This window comes from Tursiops truncatus, chromosome X (assembly GCF_011762595.2).
Source record: "Tursiops truncatus isolate mTurTru1 chromosome X, mTurTru1.mat.Y, whole genome shotgun sequence".
Lineage (NCBI taxonomy): Eukaryota > Metazoa > Chordata > Mammalia > Artiodactyla > Delphinidae > Tursiops > Tursiops truncatus.
In genome coordinates this window covers 63,283,190-63,296,526 of record NC_047055.1, presented here as the reverse complement: position 1 = coordinate 63,296,526, position 13,337 = coordinate 63,283,190, and the positions used below count along the sequence as shown (strand labels likewise).

Genomic DNA, 13,337 nt, shown 5'->3' with positions numbered 1-13,337 from the left:
AAATCCAACCCTACATTTTACAGCTATGAATACTGAGGCCCAAGGTAGTGAGTATCTTAAGGTCCCAAACTTAATTAGTGGCAGAGTAGGGATTAGAAATCCAAGTGTCCTGACTTCAAGTCATTTTTCCAGTCCCCTTGTGTTTTCCTAATCTTGACCATAAAATCACCTGGAAACCACCTAAGGTGCCTGAATAAGAATCAGAAACTCTAGGACAGTGCTTCTCAAAATCAGGGCATAAATATCACCTGTAAATCTTATTAAAATGATTCCAATTCAATATATCTGTGGATAGGGTCTGAATTTCTGCATTCCTAATAAGCTCCCAGATGATACAGATGTTCCTGATTTTTGCACCACACTTTGGGGAAGCAAGGCTCTGGAGGAGGTATAAAAGTAATGACTAAATATATGCTCTCTATAAGACATATACTTGAATACTTTCTTCTTAACTCTAAAACATGAATATAAGCTTGTTCTCTTATTATTTACCTCTTAGTGAAAGGCATCACCTTCAGTAAAATTCTGATGGATGGCTATTGATTTTTCTCCTAACCTGTTTTGTAAATTATCCATATTATCATCTTATGTAGTGATAACAAGTTTTTTGTTTATTTGATGAACTATGTGATAGGTGCTGGGATCAAAAAGAAGATTGGTAATGATATAAATCTTCTATTTTAATATTCAAGTTTCACAAAATCTTTATTTCTGGCTCACATGACATCCAAACTAGTTTCAAATTTAATTTTCTCTGTAGCACATCTCTAAGTTGCAGATGCAACAACATCCTAGAAAACATCCTAGTTTTCTGAAAAATAATTCATCTTGTAATTTACTATTTGTTCATCTGTGATCTGTGCCTAATAACATACCTAAAGAGTAGGCAGGAAGCAGACTATCTGCAATGAGATGACTTAACTGGGGTTAGGATATTACCTAATACCCACTGGCCTCAGTGAGTCCCTAGTTCAATGCTTTTATCAATAAGGACCACTGGCAGCAGGGCAGAACCAAGTTCCATACTCTCTAGACATGTGACCTATAATAATTCTTAGAACTTCAAAACAAGATAGGAAATGTCATCTTCTAACATGTCCTTAGGAATCCAGGGTCAGAGCATAACTTCCTACTTGCATTTTGGGGATACACCATGTTTACTTCACATTCTAGAGATGATTTAGGTTCACAAAGCCATTATATTTTGAAGTTGGGTAATTTTTAAAAGTTAGTGTAAGTAGAGAAACTATTCTTACTTGTGGTGTTGTTAGGGTTGTAGTACTACTCATTGTGTCTTCCATTTGTTGCGTTTGAACATCCAGTGTTTCAAACTGCTGTTCAAATTTGTCCATCAGGGCAGAAATCTGCAAAAAGAAATATGGTCATAAGAAAAAAACTTACTCTGAAAAGATATTATCTGAACATCAATATATTTATTTATCTTTTTTACCTTTTCAAGGTTCATACTCCTCAATGTAGCATCCATAGACTTAACTACATTTGCCATGGACTTGGTTACCTATTGGGAGTATAAAAAAAGAAAAGACTGAGAATCCTATAATATAAACAACCTCAAAATTTATGTAGTTTCTTATATTACTTGTAGATCACCTTATAAAATTTATCTACCGTTTCCTTAACAGTAAAAGTACACTATGTATTTCTGGTTTAGGCATCGACTATCTTTTATCTTTGACTATTCATTGGAAGACAACTAATTAGACCTTAGCTGAAAAGCCACTGCCAAAATCGGTTTCCTCAGTAAGCATTTTGACTATCTTTCTCCTGCCCAGGAAGGCGAGTACCTTTGTAACACTTTGCAGTAGATTTAGATTTCTGACAATTCTTAATACCTCCAATAACTTAAATCAAGAGTTCCTATTATTTACAGATATTAAGGCTTACCTTGCCCATTGTAACTGCAGTTTGAACTCTGGCTGCCACAGCATCAACCCTAGCACTCATTCTCAAGAAATTAATTGTTTGGTTCTTCTGGCGGATTGCATTTTCAGCATGTCTTGCAGCTTCTGTATTGCCTTTCTGAATGGCCTGTTTTAAACACAGCAAAAGTAAACAGTGAAGACAAACACCAAAATTAAATATAGGGAGCAAAAGTAGATATTTTAGAAAGAGGAAAACAATGCCCAACTAACATATTTTTAATATTTAAGAGCTTTTACAATTAGTATTTTTAGGAAATAAAAGGAGAATTTATAGTCCTTTAATTTTTTATTTATGACTAAAAGATATATACTCATTAACATTTTAAGAAATTAGAATATAAAGTTTAAAATTTTTCCCATAATCACTCAGCCATTACCACTATTAATATTTCAGTATAAAGTATTCCAAGTATGTAAACCTATTTATTGAAATATTACAATATAAATTACAAGAGTACTGTACATCAGAGCATACTGTTTTCTCACCTAATTAAAAATTTTTTAAGTCAATAAATATATAACTACATCATCACTCTAAACACTGTGTTTAAAAAAAAAAAAGGCTGTGTTGTATGGATGTACCATTAATCAGGGCTTTCCTCGTGTGTGGTAAAAACACTACTGATAGTACATAAAATTATTTTAGATGTTACACAGACATAAGTATCTTCATTTTAATCATGCATTTATTTAAATGTATATCTGAAATGGATATGACTAGCACAGATCCATGCTTTCTGCTATACTGTAATAGCTATGGCAAGGTATGAAGTTAAAAGTCAATTTAAAGAAAAATGTTAAATAGCTCAGATGGTACCCCAGTATAGCAAAATCGATAGGGTACATAAGTGACTGAAATTAGAGCACATGGATCAGTTAAGATCCCTGTTTGCTGGGTATTTAGTTTGTTTCCAATTCTTCAATAATATAAACACCAATGTGATAAATACATTAGTATATGCAACCTCAAACACTTTCCAAGTTTTTTTCCCTAGTTAACATCCATAACTACATATAGCTACAATTTTTTTTCTTGTGATGAGAACTTTTAAGATCTCTTAGCAACTTTCAAATATATAATAAAGTATTATTAACTGTAGTCACCACGCTGTACGTTATATTCCCAGGACTTATTTTATAACTGATAGTTTGTACCTTTCAGCCATCTTCACCCATTTCACACACACCCACCCCCCACCTCCTTCCTCTGGCAACCACAAATCTATTCTCTTTATCCATGAGTTTTTTTTTTTAAGATTCCACATAAGTTAGATCACATGGCGTCTGCCTTTCTCTCTCTGACTTATTTCACTTAGCATAATATGCTCAAGGTCCATCCATGTTGTTGCAAATGGCAGGATTTCCTTGTTTATGGGTGAATAATATTCAACTTTATATATATATATATATATATATATATATATATATATATATATATATATATTCCAAATTTTCTTTTTCCATTCATCCATTGATGGACACTTAGGTTGTTTTCATGTCTTTCTTAAAAAATTAATTTATTTTATTTATTTTTGGCTGCATTGGGTCTTCATCACAGTGTGCGGGCTCCTCATTGTGGTGGCTTGTCTTGTTGCAGAGCACGGGCTCTAGGCGCGCAGGCTTCAGCAGTTGTGGCATGTGTGCTCAGTAGTTGTGGCTCATGGGCTCTACAGCACAGGCTCGGTACTTGTGGCACATTGGCCTAGTTGCTCTGTAGCATGTGGGATCCTTCCTGGACCAGGGCTTGAATCCATGCCCCCTGCATTGGCCAGTGGATTCTTAAGCACTGCACCACCAGGGAAGCCCCGCATGTCTTGGCTACTGTAAATAATGCTGCAATGAACATGGGGGTGTATATATCTTTCTGAGTTAGTGTTTTTGTTTCCTTCAGATAAATACCCAGAAGTGGAATTGCTGGACCATTTGGTAGGTTGTAATTTTCACTTTTCAAGGAACATCCATACTGTTTTCCATAGTGGCTGCACCAGTTTATATTCCCACCAATAGTGCACAAGGGTTCCCTTTGCTCCACAACCTCTCCAACACTTTTTGCTTTTTGTCTTTTGTGTGTGTGTGGGGGGGGTACGCAGGCCTCTCACTGTTGTGGCCTCTCACGTTGCAGAGCACAGGCTCCAGACGTGCAGGCCCAGCAGCCATGGCTCACAGGCCTAGCTGCTCTGCGGCATGTAGGATCTTCCTGGACCGGGGCATGAACCCGTGTCCCCTGCATTGGCAGGCGGACTCTCAACCACTGCGCCACCAGGGAAGCCACTTTTTGTCTTTTTGATGACAGTCATTCTAACAGGTGTGAAGTGATGTCTTATTGTGTTTTGATTTGCATTTCCCTGATGATGCGTGATATTGAGAACATTTTCATGTACCTGTTGGCAAATTGGTATGTCTTTTTATGAAAAATGTATATTCAGATCCTCTACACATTTTTAAATCAGATTGTTTGGTATTTTGCTTTTGACTTGTATAAATTCTTTACATATTTCAGATATAAACGCCTTATCAGCTGTATGGTTTTCAAATATTTTCTCCCACTCAGTAAGTTGCCTTTTAAATTTTTTCATGGCTTCCTTTGCTGCGCAGAAGCTTTTTTGTTGGATGAAGTCCCACGTCTTTAATTTTGCTTTTGTTGCCTCTGCTTTTGGTGTCGATTCCAAAAAATCACTGCCAAGACCAGTATCAAGGAGTTTACCATCTACGTTTTCTTCTAGAGTTTTATGACTTCACGTTTAAAGTTCAAGTCTTTAATCCATTTTGAGATAACTGCTGTATATGTTGTAAGACAGTGGTCCAGTTTTATTCTTTTGCATGTGGCTGTCCAGCTTTCCCAACACTATTTACTGAAGAGACTGTCCTTTCCCCATTGTATATTCTTGGGTCCTTTGTTGCAAATAAATTACCATAAATGTGTGTTTATTTCTGATTTCTCTATTCTGTTTCATTGATCTACGTGTCTGTTTTTATGTCAATATCATGCTGTCTCATTTACCACAGCTTGGTAATATAGTTTGAAATCAGGAAGCATGATGTTTGAGCCTTGTTCTTTCTCAAGATGGCCTTGGATATTCAGAGTCTTTTGTGGTTCCATATAAATTTTAGGACTGTTTGTTCTATTTCTATGAAAACTGCCATTGGCATCTTCATAGGGATTGAACTGAATTTGTAGATTGCTTTGAGCAGTATGGACATTCTAACAATATTAATTGTTCCAACCCATGAGAATGGAATATCTTTCCATTTATTTGCATCTTCTTCAATTTCTTTCATCAATGTCTTATAGTTTTCAGTGTAGTCTTTCAGGTCCTTGGTTAAGTTTCCCTAGGTATTTTATTTTTAATGAAATTGTAAATAAGATTGTTTTCTTAACTTCTCTGATAGTTCATTATTAGTTATAGAAACACAACTGATTTTTGTATATTGATTTTGTATCCTGCAATTTTATTGCATCTGTTTATTCTCATTTTTTTTTTGGTGGATTCTTCTATATATAATGCCATGGGTTTTTTATATGTAATACATGTTATCTGCTAATAGAGACAGTTTTACTTCTTCCTTTCTGATTTGGATGTCTTTTATTTCTTTTTCTTGCCTAATTGCTCTGGCTAGGACTTCCAGCAGTATGTGGAACAGAAGTGGTAAAAGTCGGCATCCTTATCTTGATCTTAGAGGAAAACCTTTTAGCTTTTTTTCCTTGGGTATGATGCTAACTGTGGGCTTGTCATCTATGGCTTTCATTATGTTGAGGTACATTCCCCCTACATCCACTTTGTTGAGAGCTGTTATCATGAATGAATGTTGAATTTTGTCACATGCCTTTTCTGCATCTATTGAGATGATTATATGATTTTTATCCTTCATTTTGTTAATGTGGTATATCACCCTGATTGACTTGTGGATGGTGAACCATCCCCACATCCCTGGAATAAATTCCATTTAATCATGGTGTATGACCCTTTTAATGCATTGTTGAATTTGGTTTGCTACTATTTTGTTGAGGATTTTTACATCTATGTTCATCAGGGCTATTGGCCTATAATGTTCTTTTCTTGTAGTTTCCTTGTCTGGTTTTGGTATCAGGGTAATGCTGGCCTCATAGAGTGAGTTTGGATGTGTCCCCTCCTCTTTAATTTTTTGGATGAGTGAATTTGAGGTTGACTGGTATTACAGTTGACCCTTGAACAACATGGGGCTAGGGGTGCCAAACCCCACTCAGTCAAAAATCCATGTATAACTTTACAGTTGGCCTTCTGTATCTACAGTTCTGCATCTGTGGATTCAACCGACCATGAATAGTGTAGTACTATAGTACATCTTGGTTGAAAAAAATATGTGCACAAGTGGACCTGTGAAGTTCAAACCTGTGTTGTTCAAAGGTGTACTTTAATTCTTTAAATGTCTGGTATAATTCACCGGTAAAACTATCTGGGCCTGGACTTTGTTTGTTGGGAATATGCATGTTTTAATACTGCTGTGCTTGCCTGAGATTTGAAAATTCAAAAATTATTTTTAGGTTATTTCTAATTTCCTCAATATACAAAAATGTAAGACCAAAATCTTTTTTATGCTTTCTCTTTCCCTGAAATAGTTGGGCTTATACTTTTAGAAAAGGATGATGCTAATACATCAATTTTAAGTATTTTTTCTTCTAACTCAGCCTATTTCTTTCTCCTTTTCTGAAAGTTTTCTTCCCATAAAGTTTTCTCTATTAAGAGCATAAAATACCCAAAGTGACTCAATTTAAGGGTAGGATATACGCTATTACCAAAGATCAGAGTAAGTTAATAAAATATTAAAGATAGATATAAAAATACACGTGTGCATAAAAGAGTTAACACAGCAAGCCTGAGTCTGCTGTCCTTCGAAACGTCTATTTGCAAGTTTGGCGTGTAACTAGCATCTAGGAACTTGGATTTGGGGAAGGTTTCCATCTTTCCCAGAACAGTTAAGAGTGGCTCACTGTGCCTAAACTCTTTATACAAACAATGTGGTTTATGCCAAACAATGGATTTCTTTCTGGGAGACTGGAATTTTGGTGTGTGCTAGGCAGAGGATCCCTGCGTGACTACCAATAAAAGCCTTGGACTCCCAGTCACAGGAGAACTTACTTGGTAGACAACATTTAACATATGTTGTCACAATTTGTTGCTGCAGGAATTAAGCTTCTCCTGTGTGTTTCCACTGAGAACTCTTGGAAGCTTAAGCCTGGATTCCTCCAGACATCGCCCCATGTGTTTTCCCTTTGTATCCTTTAGTGTAATATGTCATAGCCATGAATCCAACTATATGCTGAGTCCTGTGAATCCTAGAAAATACACAATGCACAAGTCACAATATACATTAATTCTATGTACTATGTATATATAAAACTTATATTCAATGGAATATTACTCAGCCATAAAAAGAAATGAAATTGAGTTATTTGTAGTGAGGGGGATGGACCTAGAGTCTGTCATACAGAATGAAGTCAGTCAGAAAGAGAAAATCAAATACTGTATGCTAACACATATATATATGGAATCTTTAAAAAAATGGTTCTAATGAACCTAGGGGCAGGACAAGAATAAAGACGCAGATGTAGAGAATGGACTTGAGCACACGGGGAGGGGAAGGGTAAGCTGCAACGAAGTGAGAGAGTAGCACTGACATATATACACCATCAAATGTAAAACAGCTAGTGGGAAGCAGCCGCATAGCACAGGGAGATCAGCTGGGTGCTCTGTGACCACCTAGAGGGGTGGGATAGGGAGGGTGGGAAGGAGATGCAAGAGGGAGAGGATATGGGGATATATGTATACACATAGCTGATTCACTTTATTATACAGCAGAAACTGACACATGATTGTAAAGCAATTATACTCCAATAAAGATGTTAAAAAAATAAAAAACTTGGGCTTCCCTGGTGGCGCAGTGGTTGACAGTCCACCTGCTGATGCAGGGGACACGGGTTCGTGCCCTGGTCCAGCAAGATCCCACATGCCGCAGAGCGGCTGGGCCCGTGAGCCATGGCCGCTGAGCCTGCGCGTCTGGAGCCTGTGCTCTGCAACGGGAGAGGCCGCAACAGTGAGAGGCCCACGTACCGCAAAAAAAAAAACCAAAACTTTAGAGACTAAAGAAATTCAAATGAGCCAAAAAATGTGAAATATTATTCTGACATACAGGCTTTATACTTCTCAGTAACAGTGGTTCTGGCTACAAACCAAAGGACAGTCATTAGATCTAGGCAACAGAACAGTTAGGTAACAGCACAGTTATACTCTGTGTTATGAGCCATACTTGCACACATAAGTAGAAATAAACAAAAAAGCCATTATTAATTATGTCAGATAATAAATAATTTACTTAATAGATATTTGGCTTAAAATGCTAAAGCCAGTAATCCTTCTTCAATGTAAAATAAACTAAAACAACCACTCTTCCATCATATAACTGTGCTCATTTCATGAGTTTAAAAAAAAGTAAAAAGATTAAAAATTACTTACCTTGGGGCTTCCCTGGTGGCGCAGTGGTTGAGAGTCCGCCTGTTGATGCAGGGGACATGGGTTCGTGCCCCGGTCCGGGAAGATCCCACATACTGTGGAGCAGCTGGGCCCAGGAGCCATGGCCACTGAGCCCGCGTGTCTGGAGCCTGTGCTCTGCAACGGGAGAGGCCACAACAGTGAGAGGTCCGCATACCACACACACACAAAAAAATTACTTACCTTTTTAATCTTGGCCTTTTCAGCCTTTTCTTCTTTATCACATTTCTTGGCATTCCTATTAAGTTCCTTTGCAGCAAACTTCAAGTTAAATAGGTGTTCTGAAATTATATGTTAAGGTTTAAAAAAAAAAGTCATTTCCCAACCTAACTGAAAACAAGATGTTAAAATTATAAAACTTATAAGATTATACTATTTGAACCAAATATTCACAAAGTATTTGAGGAAACAGAACAATTTTTATCTCTTCCACATTTGTTTTCTGTTAAAATTAAGTTAATTATTTTAAGAAATAATTTTAGAACAAAATAAGTAAGAAAAAGAAATAAATAAAACTTAATAATTTTAAGAAACTTAATTATTTCTATTAAAGCAAACTGATGGTTATCAAGGGGAAAGGTGGGGGGAGGGATAAATTAGGAGTTTGGGATTAACATACACACTACTATATATAAAACAGATAATCAACAAGGACCTACTGTATAGCACAGGGAAATCTACTCAATACTCTGTAATAACCTATATGGGAAAAGAATCTGAAAAATAATATATGTATATGTTTAACTAAATCACTTGGCTGTATACCTGAAACTAACACAACATTGTAAATCAACCATACTCCAATATAAAATAAAAATTTTAAAAATTAAAGTAATGGCAAGAAAGATTAATTACAAAGGGAAAAAGAGCAACTTTATAGTAGAGAAACCTGGCAGATACCACCTTACCAAAGATAATATCACCAGTAATAAAACATTTCAACACCATTTACCTTCTGAAATGATGAACTGGGAAGAGTACAGCATACTTATACGGTGGTGTTGTCAAAAACATAACCTCAATTTACTCCAGAGAAACCGTCAGGGAATCCTATACTGAGAGAGACATTCTATGTAAGATATAACTGACCAGTGTTCTTGTCAAGCATCAAGTTCATGTAAAGCAAAGAAAGACTGAAGAACTGTTATAGAATGGAGAAGACGAAGGAGCCATGCCAACTAAATGCAATGTGTGATTGGATTCTGAAACAGAAAAAGGACATTAGGGGAAAAACTGGTGAAATCCAAATAAGATCTGTAGTTTAGTTAATATTGTAGTGATGTGGATTTCCTTCGGTTTATGATTATGTTTATGTAAGGTGTTAACATTAGGAGAAGCTTGGTAAAGGGAATAAAAGAAATCTCTGTACATTTCTGCAATTTCTCTTTAAGTCTAAAACTATTTTAAGATTAAACATTTTTAATTAAAAACGACAAAAATATAATGGGAATAAGACCCAAATAAGCAATATCACAAATCTTTCATTTTCATGACACAAGCAAAAACAAATATGAAGTAATGCACATGAATCTGACAAAGCAATGTGGATTATTTCAAAACCAACTGCTTTATATCATGATTAAATCACTTTTAAGAATGATTCTATGTGTTTTCTACCCTTTAGAAAAAGGTAAAATCTATTTTTTTAAACCCTGATTCTATATTTCTTTGGGACATTTATAAAGGATGCAGGGTTCATTTTTTTGAAAGGCACACATACACTATATAAAGAGCTAACTGTTAGTTTGATTATATCACTATCAGAAAATAAGCATTATTCGAATAAGCATTATTCAAAGCTAAACCATAAATTAACCTTGTTCATCTCTCAAAGGCTTCATGGTTTTAATTTAACACCTTATATTTAGGGATAATGAGAGGGATGACTTGCTACCATGAGTAGTTTTCATCAACAACAGATATAACTAGAATTGTTAAGAAAACAAGTATATGTGTATGAATTTCTGGGTAGTTTTAATGTATCATATATGTTACATTTTTAAGTAAGATTTATCAATTTCAGCTAGGTAACTGAGAAAATTATAGCTCCTTTTATAAATAGGGTTTTTTAACCTAAGCACTACTGATATTTTGGGCTAGATAATACTTTGTTGTGGGGGATGTCTTATGTATTCTACGAAGTTTATAAGCATTCCTGGCTTTACCCACTAGATGACACTAGCAACCCCTCTGTTTTACGAATTACAATAACCAAAACTTTCTCCAGACATTGTCAAATGCTACCTGGGGAGGGGGGCAAAATCGAACCCTGCAGAGAACCTGAATCACTGAGATAGATGGAAATAAAGAAAAAGGTAATGATTTTTTTATTTTTCAAATCATCTCCCAAATAGAATTGCTGTCTCTGTAGAAAAAGTCACTATTGTTAAAAGCTGAAATAAGAAGCCAACTATTTTAGATGAAGTCATATAATTTATATATTCATTGTTGTTTTTAAAGAATGATTTCAGTTTCCCTTAAACCTGAAATTTACTACAAACTGCAGATACTGAGGACTGACTACCTACTATAGCCAACTCTAATTTAATATTAATGGTTAAGAATGATCATGATATAAAATATTAGCCAAAAATATTAATAGGAGATCCATTACTAAAGTCCATTTAATACCATAAAGCTTTTCGCCCTTCATCCTAAAAAGACATGAACCACTTCCATTAATATGGAGGCCTACACATTTATAATAACACCTTGAAATACTGGATAAACTACAACAAATGCCCTTTTAAATACAGAGCTTAGATTGTAAAAATGGAAGGAAAATCCTCAGGAGACAGAAACAAGGAGGAAGAAGTAAATATTAGTAGTAGGTAAGCACTGAAGCCCCTGAAGACAAAGTCCCCTATGGAGCCCATGAGATGAGACGCTGGAACTTAATTTTCTGAATAAACCTAAAACCTTGAAGGCTACAACATTAGCATAAGGGTGTCACAGAAAGAAGTCTTATCAGCTGGCAAAGGAAGATGAGATGACAAGGTTAACTGTCATTATGGGCCTTGGCTCACAGCTGGGGGTGGAGCAAACTAGATAAAAGAAAATTAGACAAAGCTGAGGAGAAAATTAGCAAACTGGAGAGGCCCACATACAGCAAAAAAAAAAATTAGCAAACTGACTATAGATCTGAATTAAGATTAGAGTGAAAAAATAAGGTTAATATGAAAGAGAGGACAAGAAATAAAGAAAACAGAATAAAAAGGTCTAATATCTGCAATACCACAAAGATATAATAAAGACAATGTGCAAAATGTTACATTCAAAGAGATAATACTTGAGAGTCTTCCATAACTGATGAGAATAAAATCTTTAGACTCAAGAAGCACAAATAAACAAAAAATCAAACAAAAAAACAATCGCAAGCAGAACATATAAAAATCAATCCAGAGAGGCAGAGTCAAGATGGTGGTGTGGGAAGATGTGGAGTTAGCGTCCCCCCACAACTAGGGAGCCTGCCGGCCGCTGGTGGTATATTCTAATGCCCAAGGAGACAGGAGGAACCCCAGAGTGAACCAGTTTGCAGGATCTTGGTTCGCAAGCCTGGGGTTAGGCAGAAGCTACTGCGGTGGGAGCTCCAAGTCTGAAACACTGGACTAACAGAGAACTTCAGACCCCAGGGAATATTCACAGGAGTGAGGTCGCACAGAGCTCCCCATCTCAGCACCAAGACCCATCTCAGGTCTACCCAGTAGCCTACAAACTCCAGTGTTGGGAGCCTCAGGCCAAACAACCAGTAAAATAGCAGCACAATTTCACTCAAAAAAAAAATAAGATGGCAAAAAATATGCCACAGATGAAGAAGCAAGGTAAAAATCTACAAGACCAAATAAATGAAGAGGAAATGGGCAATCTACCTGAAAAAGAATTCAGAGTAATGATAGTAAAAATCATCCAGAATCTCAGTAACAGAATGGAAGTACAGATTGAGAAAATACAAGAAATGTTTAACAAAGATCTAGAAGAACTAAAGAACAAACATAGATGAACAACACAATAACTGAAATGAAAAATACACTAGAAGGAATCAATAACAGAATAACTGAGGCAGAAGGATGAATAAGTGAGCTGGAAGACAAAATGGTGGAAATAACTGCTGAGGAGCAGAATAAAGAAAAAAGAATGAAAAGAATCCAGAACAAGCTCAGACATCTCTGGGACAACACTAAACGCAACAACATTTGAATTATAGGGGTCCCAGAAGACAAAGAGAAAAAGAAAAGGTCTGAGAAAATATTTGAGGAGATTATAGTTGAAAACGTTCCTAACATGGGAAAGGAAATAGTCACCCAAGTCCCATACAGGATGTCCCATACAGGATGAACCCAAGGAAAAACACACCAAGACGCATATTAATCATATTAACAAAAATTAAATTCAAAGAAAAAATATTAAAAGCAGCAAGGGAAAAACAAAAAATAACATATAAAGGAATCCCCATAAGGTTATCAGCTGATTTTTCAGTGGAAACTGCAGGCCAGAAGGGGTGGCAGGATATACTTAAAGTGATGAAAGAGAAAAACCTACAACCAAGATTACTCTACCCAGCAAGGATCTCATTCAGATTCAATAAAGAATTCAAAAGCTTTTCAGACAAGCAAAAGCTAAGAGAATTCAGCACCACCAAACCAGCTTTACAACAAATGCTAAAGAAACTTCTTGAAGCAGGAAACACAAGAGAAGAAAAAGACTCACAAAAACAAACCCAAAACAATTAAGAAAGTGGTCATAGGAACATACATATCGATAATAACCTTGACTGTAAATGGATTAAATGCCCCAGCCAAAAGACACAGACTGGCTGAATGGATACAAAAACAAGACCCATATATATGTTGTCTACAACAGACCCATT

General features: G+C 35.9%; 1 protein-coding gene across 19 annotated transcripts in view; it reads right to left on the bottom strand.

The window, feature by feature from the left end:
- Positions 1-13,337, bottom strand: part of LOC101320609 (charged multivesicular body protein 1B2-like) — a 76,364-nt gene that overhangs the window by 51,538 nt on the left and 11,489 nt on the right. For 15 of the 19 annotated variants that reach the window (XR_012329307.1, XR_012329308.1, XM_073799376.1 and 12 more), the window contains 5 exons: positions 9,423-9,525; positions 8,435-8,751; positions 1,906-2,049; positions 1,451-1,519; positions 1,257-1,364 (listed from right to left, as the gene is read on the bottom strand). Coding sequence is in view for 17 of the 19 variants with exons in the window: in XM_073799376.1 (XP_073655477.1) it covers positions 1,257-1,364; positions 1,451-1,519; positions 1,906-2,049; positions 8,435-8,751; positions 9,423-9,456 (672 nt within the window). In the remaining 2 variants the exon portion in view is untranslated. Of the gene's footprint in view, positions 1-1,256; positions 1,365-1,450; positions 1,520-1,905; positions 2,050-7,060; positions 7,258-8,434; positions 8,752-9,422; positions 9,526-13,337 lie in introns of those variants that run through there. The other 4 variants (XM_073799370.1, XM_073799371.1, XM_019932199.3 and 1 more) reach the window with 4 other exon arrangements.